Source organism: Dendrobium catenatum, unplaced genomic scaffold (assembly GCF_001605985.2).
Source record: "Dendrobium catenatum unplaced genomic scaffold, ASM160598v2 fragScaff_scaffold_211, whole genome shotgun sequence".
In the NCBI taxonomy this organism is placed as follows: Eukaryota; Viridiplantae; Streptophyta; class Magnoliopsida; order Asparagales; family Orchidaceae; genus Dendrobium; species Dendrobium catenatum.
The window spans coordinates 1,543,163-1,570,683 of NW_021318673.1; the positions used below are offsets into that span (position 1 = coordinate 1,543,163).

Sequence of the window (27,521 nt, forward strand, 5' to 3'; positions counted from 1 at the left end):
TGAGCAATATCGAGATGTAACCTAGTGATATAGGCTTTGGACTGAGGCGTTGACCTATTTGTACCGAGCATTGTACCTATTGGTACCGAGCAATGTACCACAAAGTGGTACCGAGCATATACTTGCTTAGTACGAGCATACTGCTCGTACCGAGCATTACTGACGTACAAGCTACTCATAATTATTTATTGAATACTTATTAATTATTATATTTAATAATATATATTTTAATTTATATTAACAAGGTAATTTATATAATATTTAATTAATAAATTATATTACTAATTAGTCAATTAATTTATGTCTATATTATACTATTAAGTATTTTTAATTAATTTGCTTATTATTAATATTTAAATTATATTAATAAGTTTAATCAATAATAACTAGCTACGTCTAGGGGTTTTGCCTTTCACTCTTCGCTTCGTCCTGTTGTTGCGGTGCATGCTTCATAGGAGCTGTAGAGATTACACGCGTCGCTTCTTTGGCTCCTTTGTGGCTGTTCGACTGCGCTCCTTCGACGACTTTCCCTTCCTGTCGGATCATAAGTTACGACATTTTGATAAGAAGAAACAACGGGAGCTCGTTGGCTCGCTGGCTTTGAAGGTAACTTTCTCCCTTTCTCTCTTTTCGTCCTTGTTGTTCCCCCGCAACATTACAAAGAAATCATTACTTGAAATGTACATAATTTTGAAAATCCCAAGTTAATAAGGGCGTACCAGGAACCCTATTTTATAAATTTGGAGAGCGTGAAGAAGAAGGGAATTGAGACTGGTTCCATAGGCCCATCGAGCACAGGGAGTTAATGCCTACGAGAATGCCCAGATTAATTATTGGAAATATCCATAAGATGTTACGAAAGCAGGCTAGAATTCACTCCTGCATTATAACTTCGCCTCTGCTTAAGACTTTGGTATTTAAGAAATTCTCATACATTGCGAAGAAGAGATTCTCGCAAGGAGAGGTCTCAGATTCACCATGCAAAAGCACCCCCTAAAAGAGACGTGTCATGCCATCACATCAGGGAAATTGAATCTGATGACGGTGGCGCTGAAGAGATTTATAGAGTTGACGTTTATGATGATCAGCCTGTAAAGGCCAAGCCTGCACCTGAAGAGCTCAAAGATGGTGGACAGGCGGCCACTATGGATGAGCTAAAAGAGATTAATTTGGGGACTGAGAAGGACCATCGCCCAACCTTTATTAGCTCTCTTCTACGATAAGACCATGTGGAGGGAATGAAATAACTTCTCTGTGAATTTAGGGACTACTTTATGTGGTCATACGCTGAGATGTCTGGCTTATCCTCTAATGTAGTGATTCACAGATTAGTCATCAAGCCTAATGCAGTACCTGTCAAGCAAGCTCGAAGAAGAATGAGATTAGAAATTGAAGAAGAGGTGATTGCTGAAACCAAGAAGCTCATAGAAGTGGGCTTTTTCCGAGAGGAAAAGTATGCCGATTGGATCGCCAACATCATCCATGTAAAGAAGAAGAATGGTAAGATTTGTATCTGTATTGATTTTTGTGATCTCAACAAAGCGTGTCTAAAAGATGACTTTCTGCTCCCAGTGTTCGAACTCCTAGTGGACAATACATCAAACTATAATATGTTCTCATTTATGGACGGATCATCGGGCTACAATCAAATCAAGATGGCATATGAGGATGAAAAATACACATCATTCAGAACACCCATCAGCATTTTTTGCTACACGGTCATGCCCTTCGGCCTGAAGAACGCTGGTGCCACCTACCAACGGGTAATGACACGTATCTTTGATGAATTAATACATTAGAAGGTCGAGTGCTCTGTAGATGGCCTCGTCGTCATGAGCATGAACCGAAAATATTATTTAAACGACATAAGGATCGTATTTGAGAGGATTAGAAAATTCGATTTGAAGATGAACCCTCTCAAATGTTCCTTTGGAGTGTCCTCCGGTAAATTTCTGGGATACGTTGTTTGACATCGAGGAATCGAAATTGACCCTAATAAAATCAAGACAATTATGGAGATGCCACCTCCTAGAAACCTTCGACAGCTTCGCTCGTTATAAGAGCAATTGGCCTTCATCCAGCAGTTTATATCAAATTTATCGGGTAGGTGCGAACTATTTCAAAGCTGGTGAACAAAGATGTATGCTTCAAATGGGATGTAGAGTGCTAGGAAGCGTTTGACAATATTAAAAAGTACCTATTAAATCCCCCCATTCTTGCAGAACCAATTTTGGGGAAGCTTCTTATACTGTACACAGCGGCACTTGAAGAGTCTCATGGAGCATTATTGGCCCAATACAATGAAGAGGGCAAAGAAAATGCACTCTATTATATTAGCCGGAGATTAATCGGAGCATAAGTGTGGTACTCCCCAATTGAGAAGCATTGTCTGGCATTGATTTTCGCAGTTCAGAAACTCCGCCACTACATGCTATCTCACAAAAATATGTTGATATTAAAGATCGATCCGTTGAAATTCTTGATTACAAGACCAGTGTTGATAGGTCGTTTAGCTAGGCGGGCAATAATACTACTACAGTTTGATATCACATATATGTCACAAAAGGCGGTAAAGGGATAACCTTTGGTAGATTTTCTCGCCATATATCCAATCCCAGCAGAATCTCCACTCGATGATTTGCCCAACGAGCAAATCATACAGATCGAGAAAAATGAACAACTATCATTTTGGGAGATGTACTTCGATGGGGCATCATCGATAAAACTTGCCCGACCTCTGAATTTTGTTAGGGCCCAAGCCGGCATCGGCCTCATTTTCATAGCACCTGGAGGAGGCATAATGAGATTTTCATTCAGTCTAACTGAACCTCAAACCAACAATTAAGCCGAGTATGAAGCTCTAATAGTGGAATTGGAGATTGCAATTGACGTCAGAATTCGAAATCTCCGAATCTTCGACGACTCTCAACTTATAATAAATCAAGTGATTTGAAACATACAAGTGAACAAGAATTGTTTTTGGAAATTAATAATAATTTGAACTTTCCTTTGCTAATTAATAAAAACATATGTTTCACCAAGTTGAATCTTAGAATTTTCTGTTAGGAGATTAAGTAATAGCAAGCGATTACAAAAGGGATTAACAAGGCTCTTGCAAGTAACACAAAAAAAAGAAAGTAAAACTAATGGAAATGAAGCAATAATCCATAGTGTAACAATGTGAAGTTTTCACCTTGAGTTTTTTTACTCTCGTTCTTGAAGTTGGGGTTTACCTGAGAAAGGGTAGAAACAACCCTAGAGATGCCACCACAAGACAAGTGCTGCGTAGGGTCTTGTTAGCCGGAGAAGTAGCCGGAGGAGGGGTAGGTGGTCGGCCGATGATTTGTCAATGTCCCGTTGGTCTTTGTTTGTCAATCTTCTCGGCGAGTTGATAGAGTATGTGGTCGATGTTGCTTTCCACAGAATCCTTGTATTCCCAGTTTGGATCAAAGATAGGGGATAACAAAATATCAATTTCTCCTTGAGCGTTGTAGGCGAATTCGTGGTCGACCTTAGGGTTGGCCATGCATTAATGGTAGAAGGAGGATAGATCTTGTCTTCTCTTCTTTGCTTTAAAACTCATGAAGGATTTAGGATTTCCAAGGGAGCAAGGAGAAGGGGAAAGGGGCGGTGGCCAAAGAGGGAGAGTGAGAAGGCTTGGGTTATATGAGATCTAGGTCTAGGGTTTGGGAGATGTGATTGCCAATAAATCTGAAATTAATTTTAGATTTGAATAATTTGGGAGGGAATTGAATTTGAAAATTGATTTCAAATTCAAATTAGGCTTAGGGCTTAAAGAGGAGAAACCATGGGGAGCCCAATGATGGGGCTGGCGGCATGAGAAGGAGGGAATTGGGGAGGGTTTTAAAAGCTTCCAAATAAGTCTTGTAATTTAGGAAGAAGAATAATAAATCCAATCTAATCTTAATTTAAATTTAAATTAGACTTAGATTTAAACACTTTCCTAATTTAGAATTTATAAATATATAAAGTATTTGAAATTCAAATTTGAATTTCAAATAATCCACAATCCTTCCTTTCTTGCTTGAGCTAATTTAGGAAACCATTAAGATGATTGGAATCATCCTTATGGCGGGGAGCATAGAGGTGGGCCCGACGGTAAGGGGGGGAGAGGGATATGTTGGTGTCGGGTGGCGGGTGGGGAGGAGAGCTACGGATCAAGTGGTTGGGTGATGGGGGAGAAGTGGTCGACGATTGGGGCCAAGGAAGCTTACGGCCGGTGGTTGGAGGTGTAGATGGCCGGCCGGTTCGGGAAAAAGAACAAGGAAAAAGAAAATAAGTCACGAGCCACAGACTCTTCCAATGATTGGTGGGTATTGCGCTTGCCCTCACCACGGGATCTCTTCTCTCTAGTGCACACACAAGATGAAGAAAACAAACATCAAATTTCATTCAATCATTCATTAGCCTCTTACATAGCATAAGATCGCTATATATGGGTCTCAATCACAAAGAAAAGAAAATTACTCAATTGCCCTCAGGGCTACAATAAAAAAACACTCCCTATAAAGGTAAACTAGGAAAACTGAAATGTTAAATAAATAAAACATAAAATACATCAAAAGTAAAGACTTTGAATCGTAGCCGTGGATCTACGATTCCGTCGTCGGTACACACGTCGGAATCTCTGAGTGATATCCTGATCATTCTCCCCAGGTGGGAGAAAGCTTGATCCCGTCGAGTAAGTATCTCTGGAACTCTCGTATCACTCCAATAGATCAGGATCCAATCTCTGCAGCTCATCGCGGTCGATCCACATTTTCTCCGTCTCCGGTTTCCCTGTCCATTGAACTACATAACTTCAGCGGCCACCATCTTTTTAGTGGAAATAATATCATCCCCATGCGCCATGGCGCACGGCGCGGCGCACCTACGACGCTATGTTTTTGGCGAGGCGCATGTGTTTAAAATAGCGCGCGCTATTTACGCCACATGTGAGCCATGACGCATGGCGCACGACACAAAATTGCGCGCCAAATTGTTGCTTCCGCCGAATCGTCCTGCAGTAGTGCTTCTGCCAATACCGAGTGATCGGTACCACTCGGTATTGCTCGGTACATGCTCGGTACCGCTAAGTACATGCTCGGTATTGCTATGTACATACTTGGTACCACTCGGTATATGCTCGGTATTGCTATGTACATGCTCGGTACCGCTCGGTACATGCTCGGTACAGCTAAGTACATGCTCGGTACCGCTCAATATCACTATGTACATGCTCGGTACTGCTCGGTACTGCTAAGTACATGCTCGGTATTGCTATGTACATGCTCGGTACTGCTCGGTATCGCTATGTACATGCTCGGTACTACTCGGTATATGGTCGGTACCTTTAGGTACATGCTCGGTACCGCTATGTACACGCTTGTTTTTCATTATTATGATAGTTTGTCTTTCATTTTTTAATGATATTTCATATTCATATTTATTATTTATAATTTTATTTAGTTTGCGCAATGTTCAAAATGGCGTGCGTCGCGCCGTGTGCTATGCGCCATGGCTCCAAAGGGACCTTTGCGCCATGGTGCGCCATTCGCCATTAACAGGTATGATCATCACTAAGTATTGCTTCAACCTTCTCCGCAGTGGATAAAGTAGGGATGTTTGGGAGTGGAGGTAGTCTAGGGTTCTCACCAGGTAGGTTCACACAAGCTCCTTATTTAGTGGATTAGAGGAGTTGAACTCTAGACCTTTAAAGGCTACTAGATCTTCGATGTTAAACGTAGGATTAATGTTAAAACCTTCAGGAAAGTCTAGCACATAAGCATTACTATTTATTTTTGAAGCTATCTTGAAATGTCCCTCGCTTCTCACATTAACTTTTTTAAGGATCCCTTATGGGAACCACTTCGGACGAATCCGAACCATTACAAAGTTTCCAACTTCAAATTCTTTGAATCGTTTCTTGAGATCCGCATTAAGTTTATAGTTAGCATTGCTTTGTTCAATTTTTTTATTAATTTCCTTATGCAATTCTTGTAGATGTGATGCAAATGCAGATGCAGACTCAGATGCTCTATACTTATGACTCATAGGGATCAAATCTATAGGTTGTTTAGGTTGGTACCCATAAACAATTTCAGGAGGACTTAGACCTGTGATTCGGTTAACAAAGTTGTTATAGTCAAATTCAGCTATAGTCAATTTGGAGTCCCAATCTCTAATATTTTCTCCTACTAAAGTTCTTAATAGGTTGCTTAAGCTCCTATTGACTACTTAAGTCTGCCGCACGTTTGAGGATGAAAGGTTGTGGAGAATTGAAGTTTGGTGCCCATCTTATGCCATAGAGTTTTTCAAAAATAACTAGTAAACTTTTCATCCCTGTCAGACACTATTGTTTTGGATAATCCATGTAGCCGGACAATCTCATCAAAATAAATCTTGGCAATTTAGGAAGCATCAAAGGTCTTGCCACAAGGGAGGAAATGGGTCATTTTAGAGAACCTATCAACTACCACGTAGATTGAGTCATGCTTCCTAAGAGTCTTTGGTAGTCCTAAGACAAAATCCATACTCACATCTTGCCAGGGGCGATTAGGCACAGGGAGAGGAATGTAGAGACCCGTATTTTGTTTACGTTGTTTCGCAAGCTGACACGTATAACATCTTTTAATCAACCTACTGACGTCCTCTTAAGGCTAGGACAGAAGAAATATTGTTCAATTGAGGCAATAGTTTTAGACCGACTGAAGTGCCCAGCTAAATCACAAGCGTGTAATTCCCAGTTAATAAATTCCTGCAAAGACGTGCTAGGGATACATAGCTTCAAGGACTTGAATAGATATTCGTTGTCCAAAATGAAATCATTGATTATACGATCTCTCCCATTAATAAGTATCCTTAAAATCAGGGCAATCTTTATAATCTTATTTACTTTGTTCAAATCCAATTACATTAGTCCTCATCTCATGAGTAACCATCATCTGACGACTCAAGGCATCAGCTGCCTTATTCTCAGAGCTCACTTTATGCCTAATAGAGTAAGTGTATTCTTGTAGGAATTCAACCCATCTTCCATGTCGAGCATTCAGTTTCTTTTGAGAATTGATGTACTGCAATGCTTTATGATCAGAAAAGATAACAAATTCTTGAGGCAGATGGTAATGTCTCCAATACCTAAGGGATCAAATGATTGCATAGAATTCTTTATCGTAGGTGGAATATCGTTGCCTGATGTCGTTCAACGTCTCGCTAAAATAAGCGACTAGGTGTCCTTCTTGAGATAGGACTCTACCAATACCAATGCCAAATGCATCGCAGGTTACCTCAAAGATTTTAGAAAAGTCGGGTAGCCTCATGATAGGGGATTCCACCATTCGTCTCTTGATTTCTTCGAAGGCTTTAGTGGCGGAATTGATCCAATTAAGATCTCCCTTATTCAGGCAATCCGTTATCGGAGCTACTATAATGCTAAAATTTCTAATAAATCTCTGATAGAATGTTGTCAATCCATGAAAATTCCTAACATCTCTGATATTCTTTGGTTCGGGGCACTCATTGATTGCTCGCACCTTTTCAGGGTCAGCAGATATGCCTTGGGATAAAATGATAAATCCGAGAAAAGTCACATGATTAGTGAGGAACACACACTTCTTGAGATTTGCAAATAACAGCTCTTTTCGCAGAACCTCACAAACTTGTTTTAAATGATCCAAGTGTTGGTCCATCTAATTACTATAGATCATAATGTCATCAAAATAGACCAGTACAAATTTTCCTAGGAAGGGTTGAGTACTTGGGTCATAACTCTCATAAAAGTACTAAGTGCGTTACTCAGACCAAAAGACATCGCCGTCCATTCGTAAAGTCCATCTTTAGTCTTAAAAGCCATTTTCCACTCGTCACCAGGGCGAATTCTAATTTGGTGATAGCCACTTTTGAAATCAATTTTGGAAAAGAGGGTGGCTCCAGTTATCATGTCTAACATGTCGTCCAAATGAGGAATGGGGAAATGGTATTTCATTATAATTTTATTGAATTCTTTACTATCGACACACATTCTCAAAGTGCCGTCTTTCTTGGGTGTCAATAGTGCAGGGACAGCACACGGGCTGAGGCTTTCCTTAATAAAACAATGTTGTAGTAATTCATCTACATGTTTCTTAAGTTCAACATTCTTTGTGAGGTTCATGCGATAATGAGGTAGGAGGTTGGGTAAGGAAGCTCCAGGTACTAAATCAATAACATGCTAGATGTCCCTTAAAGGAGGGAGTTGGTCCGGAAGGTCCTCGGGGAATACATCAGCAAAGGTTTTGAGGAGGGGTCGTATTTCTTTTGGAACAAGTTCTTTGGTCTCACCACTAATTTCTCTGGCCACTAGAGCATACATGGGGGATCCTTGGTTAAGCTCAACAACTAATTCTTTCGCAATCAAGAAATTTAGTCCTTTAATAGGTTTAATAGGGGCAGGCTTAACTTCATCCTTTGTAGGCTTAGGTTGGGAAGGTAGTATTTTGATCCGCTTACCATTATGCTCAAACACAGGTGTTCGTCCTCACGTAAATGTGGACATCATTGTCAAATAGCCATGGGCGGCCAAGGATAATTTGACCTACATCCTAGTCAGAACGTCACACCAAATCTTTTCTTGATATCCCACGAACTCTCTAGGAATAAGGCTTCTCTCTTTAATCTCTGAAGCATTCGAGTTAATCCAAGCAACCTTATAAGGATTCCGGTGGGGTGTCATTTTCAGGTTGAGTTTAAAAATCATGGTGGACGAGACAGCATTGATACAGCTCCCACTGTCAATGATAACCTTGTAGTTCTTGTCTCCAATTTTGGTAAATGTGTGGAAAATGGACGTCGTTCGCCAATCATCACTCGGCTTAGGTTGGGACAAGGCACATCTTAACGACTTGCATATCAATAGTGTCCTCTTCGCAGGAGAAATCATCTTCATCGTCAACGTGATGGATCAAATTAGTGTCGGGTTCTTCATCTTCATCTACAACTTCCTCGATTATGGTAACCTTGTATGGACTAGAACATTGTGAGGCAATGTGTCCATATCCATGACACCTAAAGCATTTAGTTCCCGCAGGGGTTTTGGGTGTTTCCCGTTCAGGGGTTTTATTCTTATGGTCGGGGTGGGGTTGGAATTGTCAAGTAGTGGGACGACTAGTTATGGATCCTGAAGGCTTGTTTTGGGATTGATTAGAGGAACATTTAAAAGTATTTGGTCGGGAATCTTGGTTCCTAGAATAGGTGTGGTTCCTGGATTCTTCTAGATCTAACACAAGACTACAAGGAGCTTCAAGAGTAGTAACTCCTCTAGCAAACAATTCATTCCTAAGGTCTTCCCTCAGTCCAGCCCTAAACATGGACAAAAGTTGGGCTGGGGTGGTGGTTTCCTCGCCATTACAACTGATCATGAAGTCATCAAAAGCAGATATATAGTCTTTCACGGGCTTACTACCTTGGGTCAATCTATTCCAAAGATTTAAAAGTCTGGGGTAGTAGGAGGGAGGGAGATAGTTTTGATTGAGCTCCTGCTTCATAGTTCTCCAATCAGTGATGGGGTATTCTCCTTGAGTCTCCCACATATGTTCAATGTTAGTTTTGTACTGACTAGCTGTATCAGTTAACTTCATTTCGGCAAATCTAACTTTTCTCGCCTCCAAAATATTATACCACTTAAAATAGTTATCCATACCCTTAAGTCAGTCTAGAAAAACTTGAGGGTCTAGGGTGCCATCAAAAGAAGGGCTTCTATGTGGATATTTTTAAGAAGTTGGGCGTCGTTATCTCTCCGAGGTGCCTCATGCCCTACAGGTTCCTGATTAGGTCTAGGGTTATGACAATAGTGATCTCGAGGAAGTTCATATTTAGTTCGATTCTCTCCACATAAGGAGAATGAGGCCTGAAGGGTGTATAAATTGTGGGGTGTCCTAATCGTTCGATGTTATCCAAACGCTCTCCAGCTTGTCTTCTAAAGTCAACTAATTCTTCCTGGGTTTCTCTAATTTGTTGGGTAACCGTCCCTAATTGATCTACAATTAGGTCTAAGGTCTGATGAATTTGCTTCGGATCCATGGGTAAGATACTAGAGGCAATTAGGGAGTTTGCAAGGTTGAGGACAACACTTAAACACCTACTTAGACTCACCTAATGCTCACTAAAAGGCGCAGGAAATGAAGAGACAGCAAGCTAAAACATTAAGTTGATTTGTCTATATGTGATTAGGAGGGTTGTTGGGTTGAGGGAAGCACTTAGACGTATGAAACAATGAACCTAATACTTGCTAAATGCGGCTGAAATGTAAAGGACAACAAACAAACAACTTGAAATTAAATTATAATTGGAATGCTATGCGGAAACTCAACTTAAAGATTACTAGGGTGGGTTATAAGCTAGGTTCTAACTTCTAACACATGCCAATGAACAAATCATGCTCTGGTACCAAGATGATGTGAAACATACAAGTGAACAAGAATTGTTTTTGAAAATTAATAATAATTTGAACTTTACTTTGCTAATTAAAAAAAAAAACTTGTATTTCACCAAGTTGGAATCTTAGAATTTTACGTTAGAAGATTAAGTAGTAGCAAGCGATTACAGAGGAGATTTACAAGGCTCTTGCAAGTAACACAAAAATAAGAAAGTAAAACTAATGGCAATGAAGCAATATTCCACTGCGTAACAACAAGAAGTTTTCTCCTTGAGTTCCTTTACTCTCTCTCTTGAAGTTGGGGTTTAGTAGAGAAATGGTAGAAGCAACCCTAGAGATGCCACCACAAGACAAGTGCACATAGGATCTTGTTCGCCGGAGAAGTAGCCAGAGGAGGAGGGGTAGGTGGTCGGCCGATGACTTGCCAATGTCCTGGTGGTCGCAAGTTGATAGAGTATGCGGTCGACGCAACTTCCACATAATCTTTGTATTCCAGTTTGGATCAAAGAAATGGTATAATAAAACATTGATTTCTCCTTGAGCGTTGTAAGCGAATCCGTGGTCGAGCTCAGGGTCGGCCATGCATCAATGGTAGGAGGAGAGATCTTGTCTTCTCTTCTTTACTTTAAAACTCATGAAGGATTTAGGGTTTCCAAGGGAGCAAGGAGAAGGGGAAAAGGTCGGCGGCCAAAGAGGAAGAGGGGGAAGGCTTAGGTTATGTGAGATCTAGGTCTAGGGTTTGGGAGACGTGGCTGCCAATAAATATGAAATTAATTTTAAATTTGAATAATTTGGGAGGGAATTGAATTTGAAAATTGATTTCAAATTCAAATAAGACTTAGAGTTTAAAGAAGGAAAACCATGGGGAGCCCAATGAGGGGGCTGACGGCATGAGGAGGGAATTGGGGAGGGTTTTAAAAGCTTCCAAACAAGTCTTGTAATTTCTGATGGAGAATAATAAATCCACTTATACACGCGTTTGTTAGCGTGGTGGGAGGAAGTGTGTCGCGGTGCTAGCAATGAAGCGGGTGTTCCTAATGCTCCATTTCTGCTTTTGCGACATAGCGGAGAACCGCCTATACACATTTTTTTAGCGTGGTGGGATGGGAACCTGGTACAGTGTCTATGGTGAGGGGGGTTACTTATAAGTACCCGTATGCGGGAAAATATTTGTGTTTTCAATCATCTACCCTCGCCGACCCCATACACGCCTTTATTGCAAATGGTGGGAATGAAGACTATGATCGCGGTGTCTACAGACACTTACCATACACGTCTTATTGCGCGTGGTGGGAAGACCCAGGCTCCTGTAATTTTCCCTAAACGGGGGAAACGTAGGGAGGCTGCCGAAATTTCATTTGAAGATGCAGAGGACTTGCACAAAAAAGTAGAGAACCTGATTTGAACTAAGTACAGGGGACTTGAACTTGCAATTTGAACGGCATGGGAACTGAATAAACAATGAAATGAATCTAAATGAACAAATAGAGGGCGACGACAAAACTAAACTTAAAATGCATTTGGATCAAATGAGAATTAACAAGGGATTTGAACAAATTGCAAAAGGAATTGAACTTTAAACTCAATTATTTACTAACATCGATGACGACTCAAAAGAACTCAAGTGAGTTCTAAATGACTTGAGTTTGAATGAAGCACATGGAACCAGACCCTAGTTTTAACAAATGAGTAATCAAAATATGGAGGCTCAATGAACAAATCTAGATCATTCAAGTAAATATACACGAACAAATGAAGATGCATAGTGGACAAAGAAGGTTCTTACATCTCATTCACAAGTAACAAACAAGATGGATATACATATGCACATGTTAATGAACAATAATACTAAGCTCATCATGCATATAGTAAATCATTCTGAAGACAAAGAACTCAGACGTTTAGCTTGTTTGCAAGTTGATGCAAGCAAACTAGAAACTGGGGGTGGTAGGCGCTGCTCTTCTTCAAAACTGTCTCTTGTAGTCTAAATAACTCTCTCCAAAAGTGGCTGAGGAACATCTTATCCTGATCTGATACTATAGATTCCAGTATACCATGCAATGTGACCACCTCCCTGATAAAAAATTTATGCTACTGTCACCGTTGTGCAGGGGTGTTATAGGGAGATGAAGTGAGCATATTTTCTCGGTCTATCCACTACCACCAAAATCACTGTGAACCCTTATGATATGGGTAGTCCATTTATGAAGTCCATATATACCTCCACCCATCCCCAACTTAGTAAAGCTAATGGTTGTAGTAATCCTCTTGGAGACATGATCTCGTACTTGTTCCTCTGCAAGTCTCACATATGGCTACCATCTCCTCCACATCATTGTGCATCCCCTTCCAATAAAACTCTGAGGCGAGTCTCCTATACATCTTTTGCACTTCTGAATGACTCCCAACAGCGCTCCCATGGAACTCCTGGAGTAGGTGTGGGATATGGACTGATGTCCTAGGCATTGCGAATCTTCCTTGATACAGAAGCCTCTCACCATCTAGAGAATACCCTGGGTGGCTGCTTCCTCCAACAAACCAGCCCTGATATTTCCCAACTCCTCATTGTATGCACTCTCCTCCTTTATGGCCTCCCAATCCTTCATCAATGGTATCAGCATAGTCATCGACGGTAACTCCCCCATACATCTGGATAAGGCATCTACCTCCTTATTCTCTACTCCTGGCCTGTACTGGATTTCAAAATCATACCCGACTACTTAGAAAGTCATCTATGGTGCTCCTTAGTGACCATCCTCTGCTCCAACAAGAACTCAGCTCCTCTGGTATGTCTTAAAGATGAATTCCCAACCCAACAAGTAGGGCCTCCACTTTTGGATGGCTAGCCCAATCACCATCAACTCCCTCTTATAAACTGATTTTAGCTTGGCCGTGACTGTTAAAACTTAGCTGAAGTGGGCAATGGGTTTATGGTTCTACATGAGTACTGCTCTCAAATCATATCCCGAGGCATCTGTCTCTACTATGAAAACCTGAGTAAAGTCTGGTAGGGCTAAGACTGGTAGTGTAGTCATGGCCTTCTTTAGGCTCTCAAAAACTACTATGGTCGCTTCCCCCCATAAAAAATCATTCTTGTTCAGCTGCTCTGTTAGTGGTCTTGCGATGGTGTTATACCCCTTCACGAACCTCCTGTAGTATTCTATTAGTCCTAGGAATCCCCTCAACTCCTTGAGATTCTTTGGTACTGGCCACCTCAACATAGCTTCAATCTTAGCTTGATTGTTGCCACCCCCTCCTTAGAGACGATATGCCCCAAGTACTCCACACTAGACTAGGCAAAACAACATTTCTTCAAATTGGCCTTTAATTGGTGCTCTCTCGTAACACTTCTGGAACCCTCTTCTGACTTGCTATAAACTAGGATATCATCAAAGAACATCAACACAAATCTCTTGAGATGAGGTCTGAAGACCTTGTTCATGAGGGATTGGAAAGTGACTGGGACATTAGTGAGGCCAAAAGACATCATTAGAAACTCATAATGCCCCTCATGAGTTATGAAAGTCATCTTAAGCACATCCTCTTTCATCTTAATTTGATGGTTTATGGACTTCAAATCTATCTTGATGAAGATAACTGCTCCCCTCAACTCATCCAGTAGTTCATCTATCACTGGGATGAAAAACTTATCTGGCGTAGTTTCCTTGTTTACCGCCCTGTAGTCCACACAAAACATACAACTCCCATTTTCATTGTTAACCAGCAATATTAGGCTATAAAAGGGGATAATACTGGGCCTGATAATCCCTCCTAGCATCTCTCTAATCAGCTTCTCAATCTCATCTTTATGAAATTGTTGATATTGGTAGGGCCTGACACTGATGGGTAACACACGTTCCTTCAAAGTAATTGCATGCTCCTATTCTCTTGGTGGTGGCAATCCCTGAGGTGGTTGGAAAACCTCACTAAATTGTTGGATCAATGGTTGTACTGAAAGAGAAACTTTCCCTCCTTCCTCCAATCTGATCCCTTCTAGCCTGTGTAGTTCCACCAAGTACCCTTCCCCAACTTCTTGGATACTCTTCACCATGGTTTTAAGTGACATCATGGCTTTGGAGAGCCCCCCATCTCCCCTTATCATTACTCTTCTCCCTTCCACCATCAGCTCCATCATCAATACCTTCCAGTTGACCTTTGCGTCTCCTAAGGTCTGCAGCCACTTCATCTCTAAGATGACATCAATGCTCTCTAACTCCAATGGGAGAAAATCCTCCCTCACCTATATGGTCAAAACCACTCCCCTACATATTCCATGGCCCATCTCCACCTTCCCCGTACCCATCATCACTCCATGGCACCCTGCTATTGACCTCATTTTTTGCATGTTTTCCCTTGAGGCTATTCGATTAATTTAATTGAGCCTCTTCGAACATAATTTAACTCAAATCAACTCGATTTGAGTCAAATTGAGTTCTATTTGGACCCAAACTTTGCCCAAATCAACTTAATTATTTTAAAAAATGAGCTCAATTGATTTTCTAAGCAAGTTCCCGCCCTCAATTGATGGCACACGCGTATGTTCTCCTCAATTAGGAGTGAAATACAGGCGGCGACATCTCGGGATAGAGCATTACTGCAACATCGGGTAGAACACTTGATGTCTCTTGACTTCAAAATTAGCACGACTACAATAAGACCGAAGCTCCTCTTGGTCTCTCCCATTCTCATTAGAGGCAAAAGATCCTCCCTCTCAATTCTCTCCATTTGCACAGGATACCAAGAGACCGAGCATCCCCCTCCCGCCTGCTCCTATTCGGACAAGGGTCGAAACTCCCATTCTCCATCTTTGGATGTTGTATTATGCTCTTCTATAAATATTCTTAATTTGGTGCTTAATTTGGGTTCCACTTTTCTACTCCACTCTCTTCTCTTAATTCTTCATGAGGATCAGACCTTTTTAATGTATAAAGATTTGATTAAAATTTTGAGTTTATTAGATCTTTATCCTATTTTTTTAAAATTAAAATCCAGATTAATCTACTTCTACTCTTCTTATTCAATTCAAAATTCCAATTTCAATGAATTCTTATTTGGAATTCTTCTTGACTTAATCATAATTTATATCATTTCAATTGAAAATCTAGATTCTTTTTGTTTTTATTGATATGATTTATATATTTGGTATAAACTTCAGTTTCAATCATTCCCCTTGTCTAAATTCTTTTAGATTGGGTCTTGGTTCATATCAATACAAATAAAAATCCAAATTACATAAATTTGACATATGCAAAATTTTAAAAAAAAATTATTTGAGAAAAGTTTGAAAGTCAAAACATAGGGCAATTTATTGAGGGAATTTTTTTAAGTGAGTAGTCTTATTTTTCTTAAATGAAAATTTACTTATATTCTATTTAAAATATAAATAAGCATTGATTGACTCCTCTAAATACTTAAAGAAGAGAATTCATGATGATTCATAAAAAAAAGGTTTATTCTCTTCCTTTCTTTTTTTGTGTGGGGGGTGATTATATTTTTTAACTAAAATCTATATCAAACTTAAATTTGGCTTGAAACTGAAAATCTTTTCTACCTTCATGCAATTATCTATCTCATAGGCATCTTTTGTATGTTGATAAATATTCTTCATAATTTTTTTAGTCAGGTTGTTCATTCTTATCATAGGATCGAGTTTACTTTGTAGTTTTTTTTCTTCCTTGGAAAAGAAAATGAGTTTTCTTCTCTTATGTTTGGAAGATAATCTTATAACTAAGAAAGTGTATTTTTTAGAGGTTTAGAAAGGAAATCAAATACAAAATTGAAAAGATACTTAAAGTGTGCTAAAATTAATAAAGAGGCACAAAATGAGCCCAAAATAGAAAGATTCGCAAAGTGTACAAAAAATGAAGTATGCACATAGTGTATCAAATAATCAAAAGATGCGCAAAGTGCACCAAAATTGAGAAAGAGGCACAAAATGAGCCCAAAATGAATAAGCAAATGGCTTCTCTTTCTTATAAATCTTTAAATTTTAGGAAAAATCATGTGTCCTTTGATATCTTTGATACTTGAGTTTGAAGATCATGATTTTAAATTCATCATCATACAATAATATTCTATTAGATATACAAATATTTTTCAGGCAAGAAAATTAAAAAGATTCTATTTCTTTCTCTAATTTAAATATTTCTTGAATTAGATTTAATGTCATGATAACTTTACTAGATATGTTCTTTCTCTTATTAATGTCATGATAACTTCACCTTGATTTTTGTATGATAATATTCATCTTCTTTCCATGTCGGTGCTCCTAGTTGGGTTGACCTGTGTGAGGGGTTTTCCCTTCGATGTTACCTGCGGAATCCTTTGTTTAGGAGGTCCCTTTTGTTATTCCTTTGGACTTTCTTACTATCTTTTATTCTACTATTTCGATTTGGTCAGACTGACATTAGATCTTATCACTCTTTTCTCCTCAAATCGCCATGGATATGAACATCGGGTGATCGTTGAGTTTTCTTTTAGCTATTGCCTTTGTTTTTTCAATCTGGTTAAACAAATATTGAATTTCTTTCTACCCTTTTATCCCACCATATCTACATTATTGTGTGATCACTGAATGATTGATTTATTATTGTATGCTCGTATAATATGTCATTATTATGTGATCACTGCATGATTGATTAATTATTATATGCTTGTATGATTTTGTCATTATTATGTGATCACTACATGATTGATTGATTTTTGTATGCTTGTGTGATTATGTCATTATTATGTGATGACTGCATGATTGATTGATTAGTGTATTCTTGTGTGATTATGTCATTATTATGTGATCATTACATACACCCATATTTCAGGACCATATAAGCCTGTTACATGAAATGCACCAAAGCCAAAGCAAGCGACTCTTGAGAAAAATAGATGAATTCCAATGATCTTGGGCAAATTCAAAGAAGGTTTTCCAATACTTCATCACATAATATTTCTAGATCCCAATGTACCTAATGCTAGATAACTACCAAGAAGCACAAGCCAAAAAAAAAATGTGCCCCTGTCACACTTTCATAACTGCAAATGCCCATATTTGTTATAGTTCTTTTCAAGATACTCCAACGCCCGCCACCCCCCGCCCCCCACCCCCGAATTGGTTATTCCTAAACGAGTATTGCATGATTGATTGATTATTGTATGCTTGTGTGATCATTATATGATTGATTGGTTGTTGTATGCTTGTGTAATTATGTCTTTATTGTGTGATCATTCCATGATTGCATGTTTATTGCATGATTGTGCAGTTAATGCATGATTGCATGGTTGTTGTGTGATTTGATGACTGTTAGATGATTATGGCATAATTATGTGGTAATTGTGTGATTGCATGACTATTGTATGATTTGATGATCATTATATGGTTGGGAGATTATTGCATAATTATGTGATTGATGTATGCTTGAGTGATCAATGCATGATTGTGTGGTCATTGCTTGGTAGGACGATTATTGTATGATTGGATGACTGTTGTGTTGTTGGATATTTGTTGAGTTTTTTTAATTCGTTGTTGGGTTGTACCTTCTTAAAAATGAGGAGGTCAACACCAACATGTGTGATTCACCTATTATTCACCACACATGTTGGGGTTATGTTTATTAACCTTATTTTACGCATGTTTTCCCTTGAGGTTGTTCGATTAACTTAATTGAACCTCTTCGAACATAATTTAACCCGAATCAGCTCGATTTGAGTCAAATTGAGTTCGATTTGGACCCAAATCAGCATAATTATTTTAAAGATGAGCTCAATAGACTTTCTAAGCAAGTTCGTGCCCTCAATAGATGGCTCGATTAGAAGTGAGATACGGGAGGCTGCATCTCGGGATAGAGCATTATCGCGAGATCGGGTAGAATACTTGACATCTCTTGACTCCTTGATTCACACGACTACAGAAGAACGAAGCCCCTCTTGGTCTCTCCCATTCGCATTAGAAGGGAAAGACCCTCTCTCCCTCTCGATTCTCACCATTCGCACATGACACCAACAGACTGAGCGCCCACCTCCCTCCTGCTCCAGATCCTTCTATTCGGACAAGGGCCAAAACTCCCCATCCTCCTTCGATTCTCTTGCCCGAGCATACCTAGCTAAAGCCCATACTCCATCTCTCATTGCTCTTGTTCAACCCGCCCCAGAGAAGAAGCTGACTAGATCTCCTCTCCCTTTCGCTCTTCTCTATTTGCGAGTCCTAGCCGAGCCCCCATCTCTTTTTCGTCGCCCCCTCTTTGTTCGAGACCAGAGGCAAACCTTTCTTACTCTCGTTTTCACGTGCCATGGCCGTACCCGACGCCGCCGACCTGCCCTAGCCTCCGGCCACCTCTCCCTTTGTAAGGCAATCTCTTCTTCTTCTTCTTCTTCTTCTTCTTCTTTTAGATTTTTCTTGTCTCTCCTTTTGATTCCTTCTTCATTTTCTTCTTTTTCTACTTCTTCTTTTCCTTCCTCTTCTTTTTCCTCCCCCTCTTACTTCTAATCCAATTGTTATGACTTCATCAATATACATATAAAATGGCTTTAATTTCTATTGCAATCTATTTGATAATGTATTCATCACCATTTCTTGTCACTTGGCTTTGCTATGTTTATTCGATTATCAAACGATGGCTTAATTCTTTTGAGAAAACAATGATAGTTATTGTTAGCATGGGTAGTTTTGATCATGTTTGAGTATTATTCCATTTAAAAAATGGCATGGGGCTCCTCTAGTGCCCCATTCGTAAAGCTATTAATACTTCTAAAATGACACTTTCTTTGTCAATGTTTTTGCTATTACAAGGTTTCATTCTTATTTAATTGATTGCTTATGTGTTCTAGTTTTGTTAAGTATGTCATTGTGGTAGAAACTAATGGTATCCATTCAAAGCATGCTTGCAACTTGATATAGCATACAAATCTGATTTTGTATGTGTTTAAAAATTGTTTGAAATCTTTTTTTTTTTGTGCAATATTTGCATTCACTAATGACTTACATCGCATAATTTGTTCTCCAAAATCTCATAAAGAGATCATGAGAAGTTATGTTGTTCGTTATCAAAATATGCATGTAAAGTTATGAGGCACCGACACTTCTCAAAGAGGCGTGCAGTGTCCGACACGCATCCGACACGACACGCGTCCGACACTCCTTCGACACGTGTTCGACATGCCAAAAACGTGTCCGATTAAAAATATTAAATACAAATTGGGCAAGTGTGTCTAACTTGCATATCTTAAATACTTTATGAATTTTTTTAAAATATAATTTCTTGCATTTAAAATTTTTACTTATTTAAAATATAAAAACTAATTTTCTTATTTCCTATCAACAACATCAAATCAATCGTCTGCACTTAATTCCCCTTTTATCAAATATTTTCATTTTTATTTCTCGTTATCGGGTTGCAATTTTAATTTCACAATAATGTTCGATGTCATCTCAACTTTGACTTATAATATCATTACAACATCAACATTCCAAAACGATCTCCATATCAAAGTCTAACACTCTTTATATTTATACTCGATACTAATAATTTCTACACCCACAACATGACATCTTATCTTTGTCCAACGCCTTTTCAACATCGACGACCAACGTCCTCTCAACATAGAAGACAAATGCCCTCTTAACATTGATGCCCAGTATTTACTGCATAACATCAATGCCCGACTCTCGACAACATTGTCATCTTCTCTCTCGATGATTGATAAGCGACATCGACGCCCAACTCTCGGCATTCTAATATTAGTCATTTTAAATACAAATTCTAGTTAAATGACTTATTATTTCTATATTATTTTTAAAATTATACTTATTCAATTTTTATACACTTTTTAAAATATAAAAACTAAAATATCGTGTCCAATCCATCTCCGTGTTCGTATCTGTGCATCATTGATGTAAAGTATTTATGCTAATGCTTACTATTAAAAGACACAAGTTTAGATAAAAAAAATGATGATGGCTAGTTAGTATGTTTGTACTTCATTTGATCTATGCTTTCTAAAAAGTTTGGATAGAGTAAAGAACTTGGTCATTCATGTACGTTACAAATGATGGCTATATACAAAGCATGCGCATAAGTTAACTCATGTTGGATTCTATAATAGTTTGTGATAATCATGTTATAATTAAAGTTGATTTCATCACAATGTGTTGATTTCATGTACACTCCAAAGATCAAAGTCATATACTGTTGGAGTGGAATGTAATGGATTGATTTCATATACTTGAATCTTTGTGCTCATGTCCATATTTTGTTGTCAATGTGATGTCTGGAATATTTCTTGAATGGTGATATGCTTTTCTTGTGAACCGTTTATGAAAGCAAAGGGGTTAATCTATGGAGATAAAATGTGGCCCTTGCTATCGTCATTTGTGACAAATTTTGTTGAAATCTTCTTCTTAAATTTTGGTTGGTAATGGATGTCAATCGTCACAATACATGATTGTCTTGAAAGAATGTTGTTTCCTTGGGTGATGTGATAGGAAATACTTGAGTTCGCAAGTAACCCTAAGGGAATACTTGAGTTCGCAAGCAAACCTATCACTAATTGGAGAAAAATAGCAAGAATAAAGCAAAATCTAGCTGATTTAAATAATAAATTGCAACAAATGAAAGGAAGGAAACCCAACAAGAAAGCAAGATGCAAGTGATCCTCTATTCGAGAGGAGGATCGTTCTCTCCAAATCTCTAGACGCTAGGTCTAGAGCTCTCAAACTCCAAGAGACTCCAAGAGAAACACCAATTCAAGCATGCCTCTCCCTTACCCCTTACCTCTCCTATTTATAAGCTCTCCACCGCCCAGGCCCTTCCTAAAAAATAATTTTCAAATAAATTTAAATCCATTGGGTCCCACATATAGGCGGCAAGCCTATTTAGTCATTAAGGGAGGCGGTTTTGAACTGCCTCGTGTAGAAATTTGCCGGCCTAGGTGGGGCAGGCTGAGGCGGTTCCTTTTGAACCGCCTCAATAGGCGGTTTCTGCTGAACCTCCATATCAATATCGCCCTCCCAAAGAGTCATCTTGTCCTAAAGGTGAAAACAAGAGAACTGCTATTTTATCTTCTCATATGACTCCAACATGGCCTCATAATCCAGGAGGTTCTTCCATTTAATCAACACCTCCTTAGTTTCATCTTTGTTTTGGCGAACCCCTTCCAGCTCTAAGGGTTCCATAATCGCCTCTAAATCTTCAATAAGTGTTGCTGGTAGCTCGGGACTGGCTGTGTAGTCACCAATGGCCTTCCTCAATTGCGATATATGAAAAACCGGATGTATAGTTGCTATTGGTGGTAATTTCTGTTGATATGCTACGGTTAGATTCTTCTCCAGCACTTCATAAGGACCAGAATACCTTGGAGCCAGCTTTTCGTTCCTCCTGTTTGACGACTATCTTCTGTCGATACGGTCGGAGCTTCAAGAACACCCTCTCCCCTACTTCAAATTGGATGTCCTTCATATGCCCATCTGCTTGTTTCTTCATAATTTGTTGAGCTCTTAGTAAATGCCTTTTCAATTCCTCTAGTACTCGTCCCTCTCTTTTAAGTACTTCTCTACTGACGAAACGGGGGTACTGCTACTCCCAAAATGTACCAAGTGTTAGGGATCCCGGCTGTACAACACCTTGAATGGGGTCATTTGTGAAGCAGAATGAAAAGACGTGTTGTACCAGTACTCTGCCGAAGATAGCCACTTGGCCCGTAGCTTGGGTTTCTCTGATACAAAGCATCTCAGGTATGTCTCTACTCTCCAGGTTCCTATTGACTGCCTCTGTTTGGCCATCTATCTGTGGGTGGTAAGCGGTGCTCCTCTTCAGCACTGTCTCTTGTAACCTGAACAACTCCCTCCAAAAATGACTGAGGAACACCTTATCTCTGTCTGACACGATTGCCTCTAGTACCACATGCAATATGATCATCTCTCTAATGAATGCTGAAACCACTGTCACCGTAGTATAAGGATGTCGGAGGGGATGAAATGAGCATACTTGCTCAATTTATCCACCATCACCAAGATCACTGTGAAGCCTTCTGAACGGGGCAACCCATCTATGAAATCCATGGATTTCTCCTCCCATACTCGTCCCGGTAACACCAACGCCTGTAGTATTCCCCCTGGTGACATAGACAACTATTTGTTCCTCTGACAGATCTTACACCTTGCCACAATCTCTTCTACATCTTTATGCATTCCCTTCTAGTAAAGTTTCTGCACTCCTGAATGGCCCCCGATTGCGCTTTCATGAAATTCTTAGAGTAAATTTGGGATGTGGATCGAGGCACGGGGCATCACAAATCTTCCCTGGTACATCAATCTGTCTCCCTCTAATGAGTACCCTGGATGGCTACTCTCCTTTTTCAACAATTTTGACTTGATACTTCCCAATTCTTCATCTCTAGAACTTTCTTCCTTGATGGCCTCCCAGTCAAGCATCAAAGGTATGGATAGTGCCATCGTCTGCAGCTCCCCCATGCATTTGGACAAAGCGTCGGTCGCCTTGTTTTTCACCCCTGGTCTATACTAAATCTCAAAATCGTACCATAGCAACTTGGACAACCACCTTTAATGTTCTTCCGTCACCATCTGCTGTTCCAGCAGGTATTTCAAGCTTCGCTGATCTGTCCTGACAATGAAATGCCTCACAAGCAGGTAGGGCCGCCACTTCTGGATGGCCAAAATGATGGCCATTAATTCTCTCTCGTAAACTTATTTTAGCCGGGCTCTAGTAGTCAATACATAACTAAAATAGGCAATGGGTTTACGACTCTGCATCAGTACTGCACCCAACTCATACCCGGAAGCATTTGTCTCCACAATGAAGATCTGAGTGAAATCTGGCAAGGCTAGGACCGACACCGTAGTCATCTCCTTCTTCAAGCTCTCAATTGATGATGTGGCCGCCTCCCCCCATAGGAACCCGTCATTCTTCAACTGTTCAGTGAGTGGCTATGCTATGGAGCTGTACCCCTTAATGAACCTCCTGTATGTAGTAACCCGTCAGTCCTAGAAATCCCCTCAACTCCTTCAGATTTTTTGGCACTGGCCACCTTAGCATTGCTTCAATTTTGGACTGATCTGTTGCCACTCATTTTGATACCACATGGCCGAAGTACTCTACACTGGCTTATGCAAAGCAGCATTTCTTAAAATTAGCCCTCAGCTGGTGCTTCAGTAGTACTTCTAACACCCTTTTCAAATGCTCCCAGTGCTCCTCCTCTGTCCTGCTGTAGATCAGGATGTCGTCAAAGAATACTAATACAAATCGTCTGAGATAAGGTTTGAAAATCTTATTCATAAGGGTCTGGAAAGTAATGGGAGCATTGGTGAGGCCAAAGAGCATCACCAGAAACTCATAGAGTTCTTCATGAGTTCTAAAAGCCGTCTTGGGTACATCCTCCTTATTCATTCAGATCTGATGTTAACCCGATTTCAAGTCTATATTGCTGAAGATCACGGTCCCACTCAATTCACCAAGAAGCTCGTCTATGACTGGCATAGGAAACTTGTCATGTACAATTTTCTTATTGAGTGCTCTGTAGTCTACACAGAAACGCCAGCTGTCATCCTTCTTTTTCACCAACAGAACGGGGATAGAAAAGGGACTGATGCTGGGTCTGATGATCTCTGCCTCCAGCATCTCTCTAATCAACCTTTCTATTTCATCCTTCTGGAACTAAGGGTAGTGATAAGGCCGGGCACTGATGGGCGACACTCCCTCCTTCAACACGTTGGCATGCTCTTGCTCCCTCTGCGGTGGCAATCCCTGGAGTGGCTGAAACACCTCTTTTAACCGTTGAATCAATGGCTAGATGGAGAGGAGTATGTCTCCTCCCTCCTCTAATCTCGCTCCCTCCAAACTGTGCAACTCCACCAATTACCCTCTGACTGTCAACTGGATGTCCCTCACCATCGTTTTAAGAGAAATTAGGGATTTGGAAAGTCCCGCATCCCCCTTAATCACTACCTTTCTTCCATCCACCATCAACTCCATCGTGAGTGTTCCCCAATTTACTTTGGTGTCTCCCAAAGTTTGTAGCCATGTCATCCCCAGGATGACGTTCGTGCTCCCCAACTCTAGTGGAAGAAAGTCCTCCCTCACCTGTATCCCCTGGATCGTCAGTCACACTCTTCTGCAAATCCCCTAACCTTTCTCTATCTTCCCCGTACCCATCATCACTCTATAACAGCCAGTGTCCACCAATCTCACTCCCAGTTGATCTACGACCTGGGTGTAAATGAAATTGTGGGTAGCCCCACTATCAATCATCACCATAACCTTCATGCCCTTTATCTTTTCCTTCACCTTCATGGTGTGATCGTAGTGAATCCTACCACTGAGTTTAAGGAAACCTCAACCAGATCCAAAGCTTCTCCTCTTCCTCCTCTGTCTCCTCACCTCCCTCAGTTTCCTCATCATCGCAGATGATGAGAACCTGAAGAGTTCGGTCCTTGCACCGATGTCCTGGTTTGTACTTTTCATCGCATCGAAAGCACAACCCCTTAACTCTCTTCTCTTGCATCTCTTTCTTTGTCAGCTGCTTGAAATTTCCCCCATTCCCTCCTGTTTTCTCCTTGGTGGCCTCTTTACTCCCTTCTGTTGCAGGACCTTTAGGTGCGAGATGAGTAGTCGCCTTCCTGTACGTGCCCCACGTGCTGCTACTCTTGGCTCCCTTCTCCTGATTTTCCACCAATTGGGCCAACTTCATGGCCTCCCTCAAGTCACGGGGCATCAAAACTTTCACTGCTGCTCGGATCATCGCCTTTAGCCCTTTCATGAAATGATGAAATTTCCCTCCAATATTGTATCTGAGAATCGCTCCACCTTGCTAGCTAGGTGCTCAAACTGCTCTCGGTAATCTGCTACTGATCCCTCCTGTGTCAGAGCAAAGAACTGCTCATAGAAATTTAATCCCCGATCGGTTTGGAAATGCTCTATTATGCAGTCTTTAAATTCCCTCCAGTTCCTGATCGGCCTCTTCTGGTCTCTCCACTGAAACCACGACAGGGCTTTCCCTTCCAAGCACAATCCGGCTGTAGTCAACTTCTTCTCCTCCGTCAGCCCATTGATGGCGAAGTATTGCTCCACCTTGTAAATTCACTCATACACATCTTCTCCTTTAAATATGGGCATCTTCAACTTCATCACCTTTTAATACCCCCATTGCCTCGGATTCTTCCATAGTTTACCCTCTCCCAACTGCTAGGTGCACCCCAAGTTTCCTGGTCTTCTCTTGCCCTACCATATCCCAAATCCCCTTCGAAATCCACCCTTCTTTCTTCAAAACCAGTGCCTCGGTGGCCATAGTACCCCTCCTGGCATTCCCCATATCCACCTCCTCTTTCTTCCCTCTGGACAAACTCTAGATGGGGTCTTCTTCCCTCTCCTTCCATGATTTCCATCTCATCTTCCTCCCTACGAATTTCGGAATTTGTACTTTTTCCCTCCCCTTTTGCCACTGAAGCCACCATTTGATTTTGAATTTCCAGCATTTTTTTCATCATATCTCGAAGATCGGCGACTTGTCCCTCCATTGAAGAGATCCTTTCATCCACCGTCGTTTTGATTTGATTCATCTCCCATTCAAGTCTTTCCTCCAAGGCATCCACTTTTTTGGCCGTCATCACAATCCGGAGTTTGTAGTTTCATAAAAACTGGATTTTGGAAAAGAAAAACAACAACTTCTTCCTATTTGAAGCCAAAAACTACTGCAGGAATCCGTTGAAATCAGCCCTCCACCGGTCCCGAGACTTGCTCTGATACCAATTTAATAGGAAATACTTGAGTTCGTAAGTAACCTTAAGGGAATACTTGAGTTTGCAAGAAAACCTATCACTAATTGGAGAAAAAATACAAGAATAAAGCAAAATCTGGGCGAAATCAACCCAAAAATAATAAATTGCAACAAACGAAAGGAAGCAAACCCATCAAGAAAGCAAGATACAAGTGATCCTCTATTCGAGAGGAGGATCGTTCTCTCCAAATCTCTTGACGCTAGGTCTAGAGCTCTCAAACTCCAAGAGACTCCAAGAGAAACACCAATTCAAGCATGCCTCTCCCTTGCCCCTTACCTCTCCTATTTATAAGCTCTCCACCACCCAAGCCCTTCCTAAAAAAATAATTTTCATATAAATTTAAATCCATTAGGTCCCACATATAGGCGGCAAGCCTATTTAGGCATTAAGGGAGGCGGTTTTGAACCGCCTCCTGTAGAAAATTGCCGGCCCAGGTGGGGCCGGCTGAGGTAGTTCCTTTTGAACCATCTCAATAGGCGGTTCCTGCTGAACGGCCTTATCATGATGGCATGACAACTTAGAGATGACCTAGAGCATCTAAATAGCTATGGTTAATTTTTAGAATCAAAGTTTATATTTACTTTTGAGAACTCAAGATCTCAACTCCTTTTCTTTTATTTTATACACGGCATGCTGAAATCAAAAGTGTTGTTATCTGATCTCACATTCCTACCTCTTGGAAGCATGCTTAATTCTAAAAGAGATCAATCATATCATGATAACATGTTTACATACGCTCTCGAATGTTGAATGTTAAAACTGCATAGGTGTTTAATATTAATTCATGTAAAGTTGGGTTCCTATGTTAAATACTTCCATATATTTCTATGTTTTTATTGAGAGTACACAGGTTCGATGCAAAGGTGCTTTGCTCATGCCGAAAATAAATGCGAGCTTTACATGATTATTTCCATGCCTCGTTGGTAGTGCTTGGTTAGGCTTGCATGTACGATTATAGTTCAATTGCACGTGTACATTTAATATTGAGGGTTTATGAAATCATTAGAAAGATTTTGTTCGATCAATAAATTTTGACAAGGATGATTTTTTTTATGCTGCACAGTTCAAAGATATCTATACACATGTATCTTCAAAATATCAAAGTTGGATATAGGAATACAAATACCCAAAAGAACAGAAACGAGTTAGTTTATTTGTTTGGTATCTGAAATTGCATTTAGCCTGAGCATCATATGTGATTTGTCATTTTTTTTATATCTACTCATGTATAACTAAATGATTGCATTTCCTCTATTATGCGTATGTCAACAATAACAAAAGTAATATATTTATGATTCGTTTGTTACATGATATGGGCAAAGCTCTTGT

The 27,521-nt window shown here is 40.1% G+C and overlaps 1 protein-coding gene across 1 annotated transcript in view; it reads left to right on the plus strand.

Annotated features, from left to right (window-relative positions):
* Positions 1-1,292: 1,292 nt before the first annotated feature.
* Positions 1,293-27,521, plus strand: part of LOC114579173 — a 38,981-nt gene continuing 12,752 nt past the window's right edge. Inside the window, exons 1-2 of the mRNA XM_028692997.1 lie at positions 1,293-1,763; positions 18,411-18,747. Of these exons, the coding sequence (XP_028548830.1) occupies positions 1,293-1,763; positions 18,411-18,747 (808 nt within the window). The remainder of the gene's footprint in view (positions 1,764-18,410; positions 18,748-27,521) is intronic.